The sequence below is a fragment of the Neolamprologus brichardi genome, chromosome 13, assembly GCF_056152115.1.
Source record: "Neolamprologus brichardi isolate AB-2024 chromosome 13, ASM5615211v1, whole genome shotgun sequence".
Taxonomy (NCBI): Eukaryota; Metazoa; Chordata; class Actinopteri; order Cichliformes; family Cichlidae; genus Neolamprologus; species Neolamprologus brichardi.
Window position 1 is genome coordinate 14,962,501 of NC_142116.1, and position 16,551 is coordinate 14,979,051.

Consider the following 16,551-nt stretch of genomic DNA (forward strand, 5'->3'; position numbering starts at 1 on the left):
GACAGCTGATGATTCCGCTGTGTGGCATCTGCTTTGGAATCGCCTTCGTGGACACGGCACTTCTACCAACTTTGGGTTTCTTAGTGGATGTGCGCCACGTGTCAGTGTATGGCAGTGTGTACGCGATTGCAGACATCTCCTACTGCGTGGCGTATGCCCTGGGGCCCGTGGTGGCCGGACAGATAGTGCACGACCTGGGCTTCGTTCAGCTTAACTTGGGCATGGGTCTCGCCAACGTACTTTACGCACCGGCGCTGCTCCTGCTGAAGAACGTGACACAAATGAAGCCTTCTTTCTCCGAGCGAAACATGCTCCTAGAAGACGGTCCAACGGGATTGTATGATACGATTAAGATGGAGCAACGGGAGAAAAAGAGAAAGGGTTTGTGTACAACGATTGACGAGAATGGCATTGAGACCTTTGCTCAGCGCTCTTATTCAGAGGAGGAATCTTCTGGGGGAGAGTATGCGTAAAATACCTTTAGCTGGGTGTTAAACTATCCAAGTGCCAATGTAGAGTTGTCTGTATCATGTCCGATTCAATCAATTCCATAACACTATTATGATTGTGTAACAATATCAATTATTTACCGCTTCTGGTGACAAGTTCTCTGGGTTTTGTCAAATCGAGTAGGTTAAAGTTTTAGCAGAAAGGTGCTCGCTTGCGTTTCTTTATTTAAAGGTGAGATTCCTGTGAAAGATTTTGCTGAGATAAATGTATATTCATTAAGAGTATTTATCATTGTATCGGAAACTGACTCATATCGTGTTCAGGGATTGTGCAAATGTGTTTGAACAAAAGAAGAAATGTAATGCGTCTTTCACTGTAATCTGTATTGTGTGTCACACGGCAGATTGAGAAAGGTGGGGGGAAAGGTGAAATCTGCTTTTGCGTTTTATTAATTCTGTGTTTTTTTCTGGAATGCATAGGAATGTATAGCCTCACTGTATGATGATCCGCGACTGTACATAAATGTATATTCATGTACATAATTAAATCAACCTCATGCGAATGATATTGTTTATTGAAATGGTTTATTTAGGGTACAAATTGTAATTTTTATTCTGCAATGTTATTTTCCTCTATAAATGGAGATAATATATACTTAGAAAGTTATCGCAACTGAAGAGTGATATTTAAATGTGTTGTTAAAACACGAAAGTGTCTCATTTAAAGATTCTGACATGTTTTGCCCGTGGAAACAAATTGGTTTGGAAAAAAAATCTGAAATTAAAGTTTTTAAGGCCAACATATTTGTGGTGCTCTGATCCTTGACCGTGAATTTCAAATAAAGAGAAGCATTTGATTTTACAGTGAAAGTGTAACTGAAGATTTCTAGGGAAAATGTCATTGGTTCAAAATATTACTAATTTCAGAGGGTTTTATGGTTTATATGAATAATAGGCTCCATTGAAGCATCTTGTTGGTCACACAAATATCTGCTCATAATGTTAAATGGCGTCATCTGAATCGGTCAGGTGCAGTCAGGTGAAAGGAGTCGTGCGCCTAAACTGTTCTGCGTGTAGTGTTTGTAAATTCTGAAAGCCAAAGGGGGAAAAAATCCACGAAAAAAATGCGTCCTAATTGTTTTCCTGCAAAGTGCTTCAGCATCTGAGGAGCTCAGATGGCGTCTAAATAAGGTGGGGTGAGCATGTGAAGTGCCAAATAAACTTCCCGGCGAATAGCAGGACTTCTGGGAGGAGCCTGGCTGTCAAGAGGCTGAGGTACCCTCTTTTAGCGTCTCTCCTGAGCCAGCCAGGGAGTTGTGCTCATGCCGTGTAGGCAATTGAAAGATGCTTAAAATGAAGGATCGAAGCAGTGACATTTTAAAGAAATTCTGTTATAAACGGATTCAAGTAAAGATGGACCAACTAAAACTACCTTCTTGAGCTCCAGGAGGAGAGGGTGTTTTTTCCCTCGCTGGTGAGTAAAAAATTCAGTTGCACTCTATTTTTTTGTTGTTCTTGTTAGTTTCGCCTTAGTACTGGGAACATGTTTTCATCAAATGTGCAGTTTTGTAAGGCAATTTTCACTCACTTCATGAACCATCATTTTTCATCTGCAGATGAAAAATGATGGTTCTTAAATGGTTCTTCAGATGTCTTCATGGTTCTTTAAAGAGCCATCATACATCAAAGAACCTTTTTATTTTGTAGATGGTTCTTTAGCTATTACAAATGGTTCTTTAAAGAACAAAAGGTTCTTCATCCTTAGCTATCTAAGTTTGATGGTTTAAAATGGCATAAATATTTATTCACTATAATGAGGGTGTGAATTATACTGTGTGTTTTGTTTGTGTGCATGTGTGTGCGAAGGGGGAGGGCGGGTTACCTGGTGATTACCCTTTAAGAGCAGATGGTAGGAAACTGAATATTCAAATAAAGCTAGAAATACCTGCTTAAAAATATACTGGTGGCAGGGGTGGGGGCCAAAGCCTAATGAGCACACTTACCAACACACTTACTTAGTTTTGGCAAAGCACACTGCTTAGGTAAATGATCTGATGAATGAACTTGTTCATCAAATGTTTTTGAGCCGAATGACAGGAAGAGAGAGAGACGTTAGAATACGTTGTACTACGGCATCATCCCGGGAGCGGACGGAGGGGGTCAGTCGTTGGGATGTGCATGCGCAGGCAGATCGCGCGAGCGGTGGGCCTTGAACTTTCTAAGGGAAAAACACTTTCTCACGACCGGTGACAGCGAAGCGGATAACAGTCTTGAGCACCTGCTGGTCTTTGAAGATCTGGATTCTGGGAGACTGTTGGAAAAGGTAAAACATTTTCATTTCCACTGAAAGAAATGGTTCTTTAAAGAACCATTGTTTGAAAGGTTCTTTGTGGCACCAAAAAAGGTTCTTCTATGGCATCAGTCTAAAGAACCACTTTTGGTTCCAGTTGGCACCTTTATTTTTCTGAGTGTGAGTGAGGATTAAACTCGATTGGTTTCCGATTGTCACTGTGACTGACATTTATATTAATAAGTGTCGACTTTAAATAATGACTGTAGATTTTGTTTGTGGACAGAGAGTTCCTCTTGTGACTCCACCTGCTTGATTGCCCTTCTACACCGCCAACATGCCAGTTGTCGACCGAGACGCCTCCGAAGATTCAGGGGGCCGAGATGTAATTACATCTTCCATCTGCCTTATAAGTACACCGTATATGTTTTTCTCAATTCTGCAACAGATCAATTTACATTTTACGATTAAAGGTTGCAAAATCAAATAAGGCCTAACAACATTTCAGGACATAAAAGTGGCTTTCAAGGGATTACGCTGGAATTCATGGGCGATTTAATTGGAATGTGGTATTCTTACAAAAACTTAGAAATGACAGAAATTTAGAGATTAAATATTTAAGGAATTTTGTCGATTCCTTAAATATTTGCTTAATAGCATGCGCAATCCTTGCATGGGGAGACTTACGTCATGTTTAGTCAAGAATTTGGAAAAAGGAAAACTGGTGATGAGAAGTGAAAGCTTTTCATCCCGCCATGTTCTCCAGGCTCTGCCAAAGCTGCCGGTGCCCAACCTGAAAGACACACTAGACAGGTACCTGAGGTGCATGAAGCACCTGCTCACAGAAGAACAGTTCAACAAGACGCAAAACATAGTGACGCAGTTTGGAGCCCCTGGAGGAGTGGGGGAGCTACTACAGAGCAAACTCACGGAGAGGAGCGAAAACGCGGCAAACTGGGTAAATAAAAATTAAAAACATAATTTTAATGTTACAAGACGTTATTTAATAAATGAAATATATGTATTTAAGAAACAAAACTCTGTGTTTTGGATGCTTATACGTTTGAAAAGTTTTAAACCAAATGTTAAAGTTTTAAACCAAATCTTGAAGACATTACTGATGTCGATAAACCTTTTAGAAAGGTTGTGAAGCATGATTCTGTTTTATCTGCTTTTAATGGTCCAGTCCCTTTATTTACATTCAATCCTGTTTGGTTTTTGCTTTTTGTTTTTCCACCATAGGTTTATGACTACTGGCTGAATGATATGTACCTGAACAACAGACTTGCTCTACCTGTCAACTCAAGTCCTGCAATGGTCTTCCCACAGCAGAACTTCAAGGCTCCTATTGACTCTTTAAGGTATGCACACCTGAGACGAGTGAACCACGAAAAAAATCTCATAGTTTGATACAACGGGACAGACGAAGCCTCTGCAATCCACTAGTAGACAGAATCCTTTCTTCACTGGTGTAGAAACGGTCTCTGAAAGAAAAAAAATATCTAATTGCTCGTGTTACAAGTTGTAGGTGATTTTGGTTATTCCAGCACAAAGACTGACAAATAATAGTGAACTGTGAGAATTGCTTTTCTACCAGATTTCATTGATTATACAAATTTGAACACTTCCCTCTTGGCTGGACACTTTCAGAGGGGGTCATTACTCAGAATGCCTCGAGGTCCGAAAACTGTGGTTTGGTTGACATGGTATTGATCTGTTACCGGTTCCTTAACCACATGATTTACATGAAGCATTTATGTTGTGAAGCTACACAATTAATCAAGAAAAAAAGAGTGTGGTGGCAAAAGAGTGACCAAGTACAATGTGTGTGTTTTGTGAAGCATTAAAACTGAGCAAAGATATTCTTTCTAGATTTGCTGCACACTTAATATCTGGAGTTTTGGAGTACAAGACTCACCTTGATGAGTGAGTTAACATTTAATACAAATTGTCATAAAAGAATATTTTTCACTTTCAGTTCTTGTGTAGAGAAAAAGCCTGAAAAAGTTGTGTATGTCTGCGTGTAGCCGTGACCTGCCTGTGGACTATGCCCGGGGCCAGCTGGCAGGAACGCGTCTGTGTATGGAGCAGTATTATCGTCTCTTCACCTCCTACCGTCTGCCAGGACCTGAGAGGGACACTCTCGTAGCACAGGAGAGTAGCGTGATGCCAGAACCTGAACATATCATCGTGGCGTGCAAAAACCAGGTCAGACTTGGAGAAAACAGACCCAGGGCAAGAGCCATTTCTTAGTTCTCCACCATATTACATGGTCTTCATTCGACGAGAGATTGGTTAGCATGTAACACAGCACATTCCAGATTTCTCATAGATATGCATTACAATTTTGTTCTTTATGTTGGAATGCAAACTTGGCACACAATCTGGGCGTAACCCCTTAATGCCCAGTGTTTCAGATTTGATACATGAAGCTTTTTGTAAGTTTTCAGTGTGATCATCTTTCCCCTTAAAAAACCTAAATAAATTGTGAAATACATTTTTAGTCTTTTTTTTAAATGTAAATAAAACATCATATGTAGGCAATTAAATTTAATCAATTTTTTTAAACAAATTTGTCAACAAATTTGGTTTAATAAATTCTCAATTTTCAAAAAAATTGAATTTCTGGTAATTGTTTCACAGTTCACACCTTCAAGAGTTGAGGGAAACCAAATCTGTGGGCTTTTATCAGGGAGGTGAGACCTACGAAGATCAAGCATTATATTGCAGAATTTATTTAGAAGCCCAACATAGAACAAATGTCATCATGCTCTGAATGAAAACAGAACAGATCACTTCACAATAGGGGTGACACAGTGGTGCAGTGGTTAGCATTGTCACCTCACAGTAAGACTGTTACTAGTTTGAACCTACTATAGTAAGAAGAAATTCCTTTTGATGTAACTAGGTCGGGCTTTTTTGTGTGAAGTCTGCCTGTTCTCCTCATGTCTGTGCAGATTTCCTCCCACAGCCCACAAACAGACTTGTTAGGTTTGGTTGTTCTAAATTGGCTGTCTGTGATGGAAACTTGATGTTTACTCAAATTAAGATCATCAGATCCAACTAGATTTAATAAAGAGTGTAAATAAACTAAGACTTTATTATCAGTTGAGCTAATTCAAACAGCAATTAGAAAAGAAAGAAAGAAAGACGATTTTATAATAATAATGGATTGCATTTATATAGCGCTTTTCGGGGCCCTCAAAGCTCTTTATAATTCCACTATTCATTCACTCTCACATTCATACACTGGTGGAGGCAAGCTGTCAGTCTGCCTGGGGCAGACTGACAGAAGCGAGGCTGCCATATCGCGCCATCGGCCCCTCTGGCCATCACCAGTAGGCGGTAGGTGAAGTGTCTTGCTCAAGGACACAACGACCGAGACTGTCTGAGTCTCGGCCCTCGAACCGGCAACCTTCCGGTTACAAGACAAACACCCAACTCTTTGAGCCACGATCGCCCTTATATTATGTGACCCACTATTTGTTACACTTGCAGTTTTTCTATGGCTTTAAACTGCTTCTGTGGGAGTCATACCATCTGTGCAGGTTCTCCTTGTTCTTTGTGGCTCTGGCTAAATGAGCCTTTGGGGCTCAATGCTGCTAAAAGAATCACTTGGATGTTATTTCACAATGGCAGGAAATTCTGAAACAATGCATATGTCCACATCATTAGGAAAGTTAGTCAGTACCAAAGATTCCTAAAACTTTGTGGCTAATCTGAACCCTTTGTCCAGTTCTTTGTGCTGGATGTGATGATCAACTTCCGGCAACTGAATCAAAGAGATTTGTTGACTCAGCTGGAGAAGATTGTCAAGATGGCTGACAACGAAGAAGAGCAGCTCCCTCCTATAGGGCTTCTCACTTCAGATGGACGGACAGAGTGGGCTGAGTCTCGTAGTGTGCTAATGAGAGGTACATTTCAAAAGGAATTTTATATGGACTGCCAATAAAAACTCTCTTTTATATGAGGTGCCTCTCAGATTGACTTTTGTTTTCCTGTAGAGTCTACCAACAGGGACTCGCTGGACATGATTGAGCGTTGTCTGTGTCTCGTCTGTCTGGACGACGCAAGTGGACCTGAACTTAGTGACACCCAACGAGCCATGTTGATGCTGCATGGAGGTGGATTGACAAAGAATGGAGGCAACCGCTGGTATGATAAGCCAATGCAGGTAAGTGAACACATTTATCAACAAAAAAGGTTAAATTAATGTTTGTTTTATTAACTTTTTGTACATTGTGTGTGGAGACCAAAATTCTGAGTGATATTATTATTATTGTTTTTAAGGGAAAGAAAAGTGGATAACACGAGGTTGAAAAGGATTTAAAATCCATCAATCCAGCCATCTTCTTCCATTTATCCTACTCTGAAGAAAACGGGGGAACTGTCTAAAATAACAAAACACATGTAATGATACTAAAAGATAAGATACGATAAGATATCTAATGTCCAAAGTGAACAATATTTTTGGAGATAATTTATTTGAATTTCAGGCGCAGGACCACACCTCTACGCACACCCCTTTCAGTTCTCTGTCAGCCCACACTGTAAAATCTAATTAGTTCCCAGAACTCAAAAAAATTGAGGTAACTCGTTGCCTCAAAAAAATTGAGTAAAGCTTAGCTAAAAATGACTAAATTAGAACAACTTATTTATTTTGAGTTCTCTGTACAAGCTCATTTGTTCCCAGAAATCAAGAAATTTGGATCAAGTTTACGTAAGATGACCAAGTTAGGGCAACTTACTCATTTTGAGTACACTGTACAGCCTTGTTAGTTCCCAGAACTCAAAAAAAAAATTAAGGAAACTCGTTGCCTCAAAAAAACTAAGTAAAGCTTACTTAAGATGACTGTTAGGACAACTTATACAGTGCAAGTCTACAGTATTAAGAATAACTTGATATTTCTGACTGTACAATACTAATTGTTTACCTACTGACAAACATTTCAAGTTCAACTAAATGAAAAAACTATTTGTGGTAACCTGAATATGATTAAAAATAATTAACAACACTTTTTGTAATGATGTTAAAATCAGCCCAACTTTTATTTTCAAACACAACAAAGTATAACAGCCAACATACTGGACACTGTTCTGCTGAACAACAAACAATTATATTGCCATCACGGTTATAATCTTACAATGAAACAAAGTCTCAGATGTAATTATTCTGAAAATAAGTTTAGGCCTACCACAAGTTTGTTTTGTACTTACATTACTTATATAATCAAAATAAAATATTTGTAGTTCTGTCACAAGTGCAGTCTCTGATTTAAACAACATTTGTTTTTCATTCCAACACAGGAGCTGGAATGTTGTAATATTTTAAGGATGGCTTGTTTCCAGTCCAGGCATTACTGCCTGAATGACTGTCATGGATCGAGGTGATCCAAATGTAGGTGTAGAAGAAAGTCTTTAACTTCCCTTAAGTACAGTGTCAGTGGATGTGGGTTGGAGATGCAATGAGCTTGAACCTGCAGGTGACCATCTTCACTGACCACACCATCTGTGACAGAGGACTCATCTCTCCTGTTGTCCTGCAAGCAAACAATCATATTTTTTGGAACATGAACTTAATTGCTTTCCTAAAACATTTTTTCTGCATTTGGTATAAACAGACTCAAATTTAGACAATCTCAGGCTCCCTCCCCACCAGAGAGGTGACATTCAATGTCCCAATTGTCAGTCTGGATAGCCCTGACCACCACCCAACACACAATAATGTCATGAAAGCATCATTTTAAAAAGGGCTATGCAAACATGGCCAATAACTTTCATTCTAATGATGTGCAAAATGATTTGGGAACAAAACAAATTTTGCTGTTAGAAAACTTGCAGACTTCACTATATACAGTGTAGACCCTCTAAACTAAGTTTGGGGGATGTGATCTTTCAAGAAATGCAGACCAAACTGTTGTTGTTTGTTTACTTACACAGCATGTCTTGTAGAATTAACTGGAGTCAAAAGCAACAGCATAGTGCAGTCATATCTCAAGTCTAATAACAGAAGGCAGGAAAAGATCAGTAAAGAAACAACTTCCCCAAACCAAAGCGCAAATAAAACAATAAGTAAAACAGGCTGATCTAAAGTATGATTAAAGTTCAGTCTGATTAATATAAATGTCACTGACAGTTGCTAATATATTGGAAAACCAAAATACTAACTGATGTCTTTCTGTCCAACAGCAGGAGTGCTGGTCCCGAGCCTCAAAGACAGTAAGAAGCAAGCAGAGGGAGAAAAAACAGAACATTTTTCAGAAACTGATTTGATCCTTAATGGCTGTGCAATCATTGTAACATAGAGTTTGCTTATGTTGTTAAATAAAGGCTAGATTTGACATTAATAGATGCCACAGATGTTCAAAAGCTGCCACAAAGCATGAAAAAAATGGATGTCTCCGAAAACGTCTGAGCATTTTTGCAAATATGTGATGTCTTGATAAATCGAACAGATATTTGAACTTTACACAGCTACATTCTCGCCTGAAAATATCTTAAAAGTTTATTTTGTGACCCAGAAAAAGTAATAAGTGTGCAGTAATAAGTAATAAGTTTTTTAGCCGCGCTCCTCCGCCATTGCCGGGCTTACAAGTACGCACAGGCTCCAACAACCACAGCCGACAAATGCGATCCTCCTTTTCCCCAGACTACCCTTTCTGGGTCATAAAATAACCTTTTAAGATATTTTCAGGCGAGAATGTAGCTATGTAATGCTCAAATATCTACTTAATTTATCAAAATATCACATATTTGCAAAAGTGCTTCCACGTTTTCGGAGAGCTCTGTTATCCACCAGCGCCATAGCTGACCGGGGAGGTCAAGGCTTGATAGAGTCTGCGAGCACAGCTAACTCCTGGCTTATTGTTTTCAACCCCCTGCGGTCTTTTGCTACTCAGGTTAAACATGATATATATAATTAGTTAGTTAGTTAGTTATGGCTATGGATTGAAAATACCCCCCACACCACACCCCTAACGGCTGCACCTCCCGAAGAATTTTGTCTGGGCTCTTATCTCACTTTTTTATTTCAAACAATCAACAGAAAATTTCACCGACATAGTTTTATGTAAGGTTTTTAAGGCTGTGTTAATTTTTAAGTAACATGAGCCTAGCCACAACAGTAACGCTAGGCTAACACTAACTAGCTAGCAAGATTATAAACCTGGTGCTAAACTAAGAGCAGCCACAAAATCAGTTTGAATAAGAGTAAACATTTACTCACCAAGTCAGTGTATCAGGTAAAGATTCAGAGCAATGACAATCTCTTGAGCTGACGCTTCTCCAGGTTTGCTCAACATATTCCACAACAAATGCTAGCGCCATGAACATGCGGACTGATCCGAGAGGGAGGAGGATGGTAGTCACGTGGCATTTTCAAAACACATCTTTCATCCTTCCGCACTGAGAAGCAAAACTTCCAGCTTATTTAGTTTTTCTAAGTTAAGACAACTCAAATAAATTGAGTTTATCAGCGTTTTTGCATAAAAAGTACTTGTAACTTATTTAAATTGAGTTCTAATAACAAATTGATAAAAATTGAGTTCAGCCTATTTAATATTTTTAATTAAACACAATATTACATTTTACAGTGCAGCAACCACCACCAGTCCCCACTGAGGCCCCAAACCACAGCCTCAACTCATGATCAAAGCCATCTGCCATTATCTAATAGAAACACTGTCAAACCTTAGTGAGGAAGTTTTTTTGCCTTCTTAATGAGGAAAATGAAATGAACAAATTCATGTTGATTTCTCAAAGCATTAAAGGATATAACTAACCAGTTCCATAGCCAATTAAGGAAATGCAAACTAAAAGTGGACGTTCCACTGGATTTAAAGCCGTCATCTCACAAAATGGCAAAAGAATTTAGTTTACTCAGGATTTCTTCACTTTAGGGGGTAATGTATGGATGTAAGAACATGCATTTGGAGCAAACAGTAGAGTGCAGAGGTGCAGCAATCAAACTGCAATCAAAAATTAATATTATTAAACATTTCAGTCCAACTCAAGAAAACAACCCCTGAAAACAACCTTTTTGTAACAGTTTATTGTAGGAGCTGATGGCTGCTGTGGAGTCGTGTGTGAACACTCTGCATTTGAAGGAATTGTCCTTGTGCAGTGCACAGAGTATCTCCTCAAATGCATGTGAGAAATGACACACATCTGATTTTGGAAGTGTGCAGTATATATGAGTTACATGTTTTAAAATAAGACTATTATAAATAAATGCTCCATTTATTTCTACTCATAAGGATTGGGAGTCCATCAAAGCTGATCAGAGCTGCAAGTGTGAGCGAGCTGCCCGCGCCACGCAGACTCCGCTGGAAATGCACTCCTGAAATTCACAAGCTCATCACATCTGCTGCTGATAAACTCCAGAGGTTTGGTTTTCTTTAGTTCCTTGTCATTTGAAGAGATTAATTAATATGAGAAGCGCATGATTTAAAAAAAAATGTATTCTTATTTTGTCAGAATGGTAAAGAATCTGGATATAAATGTCCACAAGTTCCATGATTACGGGAAAGGGTTTATCAAGAAGCAGAAGATGAGTCCAGATGCCTACATCCAGCTTGCTATTCAGTTAGGCTTCTACAGGTAAAAAAAAAATAGTCATCTTACAGAACTGATTAAACTTACCTACATTTTGTTCTCCCTGTACATGACTGCAGGTGTCATGGCAGACCGGTGTCCACCTATGAGAGTGCTTCTCTACGTCGTTTTCAGCAAGGCAGAGTAGACAACATTCGCTCAGCAACACCTGAAGCCTTTGCCTTTGTCAAAGCAATGACTGAAGGGAAAAACAGCACAAGTGTAGGTTGTTTTTATGCAGAAACTAAAGTCATACTGTGACTCAAATAAAAGCTGCTACAGATTTAAATTAATTTTGAGTGGCTTAATCAGTTTGAGTTTTGGGTTTTTTTTCAGTTATGCTATTCTGTTTTCTATTGGATTTTGTCTTGATGTATTCAAGCATGAAAATCTACTTACTGTAAATTAATGACCTTAAAGACTAAGCACTGACTGTCAGTTGTTTACTTCTCCAGGACACAGAAAAGATGGAACTGTTGAAAGGAGCCATAACTGCACAGACCAGTTATACACGTCTGGTAACTATTCTCTTCGTCCAGATTTCTATGACAGAGACTCACATTAAATAAATGCAGTAACATACTTTCTATTTTTCAGGCTATTACAGGGATGGCAATAGACAATCACCTACTAGGGCTGCGTGAAATTGCACATGAAATGAAGATGGGGAAGCTCGAAATGTTCAAAGACGAAGCCTATCTCATCAGTAATCAGTTTGTTCTCTCTACAAGTCAGGTATGTGCATGTAATTTTGGAATAAAATGATTCATATTTTAAAATTCAGTTCAATTCAATTATATTTATACGGTGCCAATTCACAACAACAGCCACCTCAAGGCACTTCATACTGTAATATAAAAAAAATCAAACCATGACATGATCCTCTGTGAGCATGGACCTGGTGACAGTGGGAAGGAAAAACTCCATTTTAACAGGAAGAAACTAAAAGAAAGTGGGACAGCCATCTACCCTGACATTTGATCTGTATTAATACATTGTAACACTGCAGTTACTACAATGGTTATGCCCTTCTTGTTTATTCTTTATAAAATTTCTATATTGTAAAACAAAGATTGTAACTGGTTGTTTGAACTAAAACTACAGTTTAGGGTTTCCTTGTAATGAATGAGGAAAAACATAATAACACAAATCAGTCTCACTACCTACCTAAACCTTTCCTAGAGCAGTATTTCCTCACACCAGTAAAGCTTCTAGTAGTTTAGGACTGAAGCATTTACTCTTCCCTCAGGTTCCCACTACTGTTGAAATGTTCTGCTGCTATGGACCCGTGGTTCCAAACGGATACGGCGTGTGCTACAACCCTCAGTCAGACCATATTATCTTCTCCGTGTCCAGTTTCCATGAGAGCCAACAGACATGTTCAGCAGAATTTGTAAAGTGCTTGGCGCAGGGACTTCGGGACATAAGGGATCTGTGCGATAAATGCAACGCTGACTGCGCTGCCACAGAGGAAAGAAAGGGCCAGACACAGAAGGCACACACACAGACCGAAACAAAGTGGGAGGAAAAACCCCCCCAGAGACCATCTGATTTGACTAAAAACAAGCAAACAGTCCCACAGGTTCTGGTGAAGACAACAGACCAGAGTAGCGTGGAGGCCCAAACTCAGACGCTACCACACGGAGAGGCACAGCCTCTGAGAAAAATGAGTAAATCATAGGAAACTGTCAGTGCCTGTGGTAATAGTGGTGATGTGATATTAAATGTGTTTTCTGTGCTGCAATAATGTATTAGTAAGTCAATTTTAAAATATACACTGTACAAGCTGTGATACAAAATGTCATGTATATATTTATTGTTGTAGAGGATGCTTTTTCCAGGAATTGAAATGTGGCTACTACAGGATACATGTAGCTGAGAGTTAGTGCCAGACGAATGGGTAAACCTGAAAATGAATCAGCCAAAGAAAGAAGTTTATTTATTGCTGACCAACAGGCCTTAGAGTAAGGTTAGTGGGAAATATTGAAAAAAAGGAAAACGAGAGATGCAAACACTGGAGGTTCATTCGTATTATTACATCTCTGCATCATCTTTGCCGCCAGTCAGTTTGACAAAGCAAAAGCAGGCTGTGAGTTATGCCAAATGGCTGATTGTCTCACAGTGTCAACCTGCAAATTGCATGCTGCTATCTAATGATTTTCTGAAGACCAGAAAACAGCAATCTTCTCCTTGTGTTGTCTTCATAAATTCTTGTGTCTGTTGTACCAGTACCGTGTGCCAATACATCTGCTCAAAAAACAAAGTATCCTTTTATAAAATCCTCTTCATACTGTTCTGTACTCCTTATACTGGGACTCACACTGTGCTTGTGTACATAATAAATCCAATGTAGCCGTCCATGATTTTATAAGGATACTTTATAGTTAGCCTAAAGAATGTTAAGTTGAACCAAATGTGTAAAGTTTTGAGCAGAATATTTCAATTAAGTTATTTATTTTTGTATCATATACAAATATATCTATATATATATAATGTTATAGAGAAGTACTCTGAAAAGTAAATATATAAAGGTTACTAACCAAAGGTGTTCACTGTATTGATGACTGTCAAAGTACTGTAATTAAAAGGCGCTGCTAATGAACAAAAGGAACAATTTAAAATGGTATCTTGCTATTAAGAGTTGAAGCATATTTCATGTTAAGTTTTTTTTTTAACCTCATATGTTTTATTATCACATGCACTACACTGCACGACAAGTTTCTCACATGAAAATGGCAATCATTTTGACCGTAAACAATGATCAACATACAGTCAGGTCCATAATTCACTGAACAAGCTACATTTTTGCAGTTTTGCCTCAAACAATCAAGACGTGATTGAAGTGCAGAGTTTCAGCTTTAGTTCAAAGGGCTTTCATAAAGATTTGAAATAACTGTTTAGGAATTACACACATTTTCATACACAATCACCCATTTCCAGAGACTTCAAATTAATTGGACAATGGTTTGTTTAGCTGATTCCAAGTGTTAAACATGCATCAAGTAGCTTTACACTGGAATTCACAATTCAAGTTCCAACGGGGTGTCAATATAAGTGAAAGAGTCCATCATCAGGCTAAAAAACAAGAAAAAACAATTGGAGATACTTGAAAAGCTTTAGGATTGACCAAATCAACAATCTGATATAGTCTTTAAAAAAAGGAATGCACTGGCCAACAACACAAAAAGGCCTGAAATACCAGAAGCAATAACAGAATTGCATTTCATTGGTTAAAAAAAAAAACCCCAAGAACTTCACAACATCTAACAAAGTTAAGAACATTTTCAAGGAGGTAATCATTATCAAACCATAAATGTCCGCTGTTAGACCCAAAACTCAATCCTCTGATTTAATAAATCACATTTGTATAGCAATTTTTTTTTTTTACAGCAATGTTCCTTTTGGAATCATAACCTCTTTTAGAAAGGTTCCACTTAGCTTCTTAACAAAATCATTTATTGAAATACATACTGACCTTAAGAGGCTCCTGCAGACAACCAGTCGATTTGAGCCGAGTTTATGTAGTGATCAGTTGCTCCAGACCATTGTATGGTTGGGCCATCCTGGAGGAGCTACCTGTGCAACCTGATTGGGCTATAGGTAATGTCTCTTGATATCAGCAGTGAGAAGGACAACAGCAAAAAGCAAAACTAAAGTATAATCAGCCCAGATTGATAACGGGCTAATTTCTTTGAAAAGTATGTATGTCTTGGTGTGAACTTTTTTGTTTTTTTTAACCCTTTTCATTTTCTAACTTGAGCAGCAGGCAGTGGGCAGAAAGTTAGGACCACATTCTTAAATATGCAGCGAACATTTGTAATAAACACTGATCAGCAGTGAGTCTGCGGTGGCGCAGAAACCGATGGTTATAGATTGCTTCTCTTTCTTTGATCTGCCCACATAAGCTAACCATGTCAGCAATCGATGCATATTGAATCAGTTACCCAGGTGACACACAACAAACAATGCCAGCAAATGCGCGGGTCACACTTTGCTACGGACCTTATGAATCCAGCGGAGTAATACAACACAGGACCTTCCGCCTCCAGGGTCTCCAGGGTCTGTCTCATATCCAGCTCTATTGAGATTCATGCATGTCATGCTTGTCATCTGCCTTCGTCAGTGTTATAAAACGTTTCTTTTGTTTTGTTTTTTTTAATGACCGATCCAATATGTCTGCAGCCGCTCTGAGAGCGCGCGGGCACCTGTGCGTTTTGGAAGAAACACGCGAGTGGAATATTGTGGAGCTCGTGGTCAGCGGGGAGGTCGTTTTCACCTGTAACATAAAGAATCTGGAGTTTGGTAAGTTTGGTTGACTGGGATACATGTAAGGTTTGTGGGATTAACGTGGAGCTACAAATCAACTTAAAGTGATACGTCGTGATGACGTCACTCAGTCTGAAAACTTTCTGGTTTTTGTTTTTCTCAAAGGCGGAGATGGAAAACTGGATCCTGTTTGCAGAGAAGCTGTTGCTGCAGTGGAGAGTGCTTACTGAAAATAATTTATAAATGTCAAACCCATATTTAAAAAATGCAATTAAAAACTGTACATATTATGCAATTACACCACTGTATGGATTAATTTATAAACACCGGTCAATTTATTAGGTTCACATGTTTAACTTCTTGTTATGTGGGATTTTCCTGCACGCCTATCTTTACATTTACAGAGAATGCTCTGGAAAAGACGTAATATTCAATGACTAATATTTATCTGGGTGAAAATGTTTTGTCAATTCTAGAGGTCTGAGGAGAATGGCCAGCCTGCTTCGATTTGATAGGAAGATTACTCTAACTCGAATAACCAGCCATTACAACTGAGGTATGCAGAAAAGGGCCTCTGAATGTACAACATTTAAAGCATTAAAGCTGTAGATGGGCTACAGCTGCATAAGAAGTACCAGGTGCCACTTCTTTCAGCTAGGAACAGGAAAATGAGGCTACGGTTCAAACGGGCTCACCAACATTGATAAACAGAAGATTGGAAAAAGTTGCCTGGTCTTATGAGTCTCAATTTCTAATGGTAAGGTCAGAATATGAAAGCATGAGTCTGTGCTGTCTTGTGGCAGGGTAATGGTGGGGGATATTTTCTTGAGTTCTACATTTTGGGCCCATGAGACAACCTGCATGAGTGTTGTTGCTGATCATGTTCATCACTTTATGACCACATTGCACTCGGTGAGTGTAGATTGTCCTGCTGTTTATGGGTTTAACCATTAA

General features: G+C 38.8%; 4 protein-coding genes across 5 annotated transcripts in view; 3 read left to right on the forward strand and 1 right to left on the reverse strand.

The window, feature by feature from the left end:
• slc18a3a (solute carrier family 18 member 3a) overlaps positions 1-1,242 on the forward strand; it is a 2,802-nt gene extending 1,560 nt beyond the window's left edge. The window contains exon 1 of the mRNA XM_006783832.3: positions 1-1,242. This exon is cut by the window's left edge and continues 1,560 nt beyond it. Coding sequence (XP_006783895.1) covers positions 1-473 — 473 coding nt within the window. The 3' untranslated portion in view covers positions 474-1,242.
• A 519-nt stretch (positions 1,243-1,761) lies between these two features.
• On the forward strand, positions 1,762-13,933 carry chata (choline O-acetyltransferase a). 2 transcript variants are annotated; one of them, XM_087850214.1, is made up of 17 exons: positions 1,762-1,923; positions 2,536-2,772; positions 3,026-3,124; positions 3,506-3,697; positions 3,982-4,100; positions 4,612-4,665; positions 4,767-4,947; positions 6,476-6,653; positions 6,744-6,913; positions 8,929-8,958; positions 10,787-10,887; positions 10,995-11,123; positions 11,215-11,337; positions 11,412-11,553; positions 11,787-11,849; positions 11,929-12,066; positions 12,581-13,933. In XM_087850214.1, exons 3-17 carry the CDS (start codon positions 3,077-3,079, stop codon positions 13,010-13,012), a joined length of 2,100 nt encoding a protein of 699 aa, XP_087706340.1. In that variant the 5' UTR covers positions 1,762-1,923; positions 2,536-2,772; positions 3,026-3,076; the 3' UTR covers positions 13,013-13,933. The 2 variants fall into 2 exon arrangements, with proteins under 2 accessions (XP_087706340.1, XP_006783896.2); XM_006783833.3 differs by lacking the exon at positions 8,929-8,958.
• LOC148099915 (uncharacterized) lies at positions 7,699-10,076 on the reverse strand. Its single transcript, XM_087850215.1, has 4 exons — positions 9,965-10,076; positions 8,908-8,948; positions 8,676-8,739; positions 7,699-8,279 (listed from the first exon to the last, which is right to left on the reverse strand). The coding sequence occupies exons 1-4, from the start codon at positions 10,069-10,071 to the stop codon at positions 8,180-8,182; spliced, it is 312 nt and encodes a 103-aa protein (XP_087706341.1). The 5' UTR covers positions 10,072-10,076; the 3' UTR covers positions 7,699-8,179.
• A 1,363-nt stretch (positions 13,934-15,296) lies between the features above and the next one.
• Positions 15,297-15,869, forward strand: c13h10orf53 (chromosome 13 C10orf53 homolog). The gene is made up of 3 exons (XM_006783834.2): positions 15,297-15,390; positions 15,514-15,633; positions 15,763-15,869. Exons 1-3 carry the CDS (start codon positions 15,297-15,299, stop codon positions 15,825-15,827), a joined length of 279 nt encoding a protein of 92 aa, XP_006783897.1. The 3' UTR covers positions 15,828-15,869.
• The last annotated feature ends 682 nt before the right edge of the window (positions 15,870-16,551 follow it).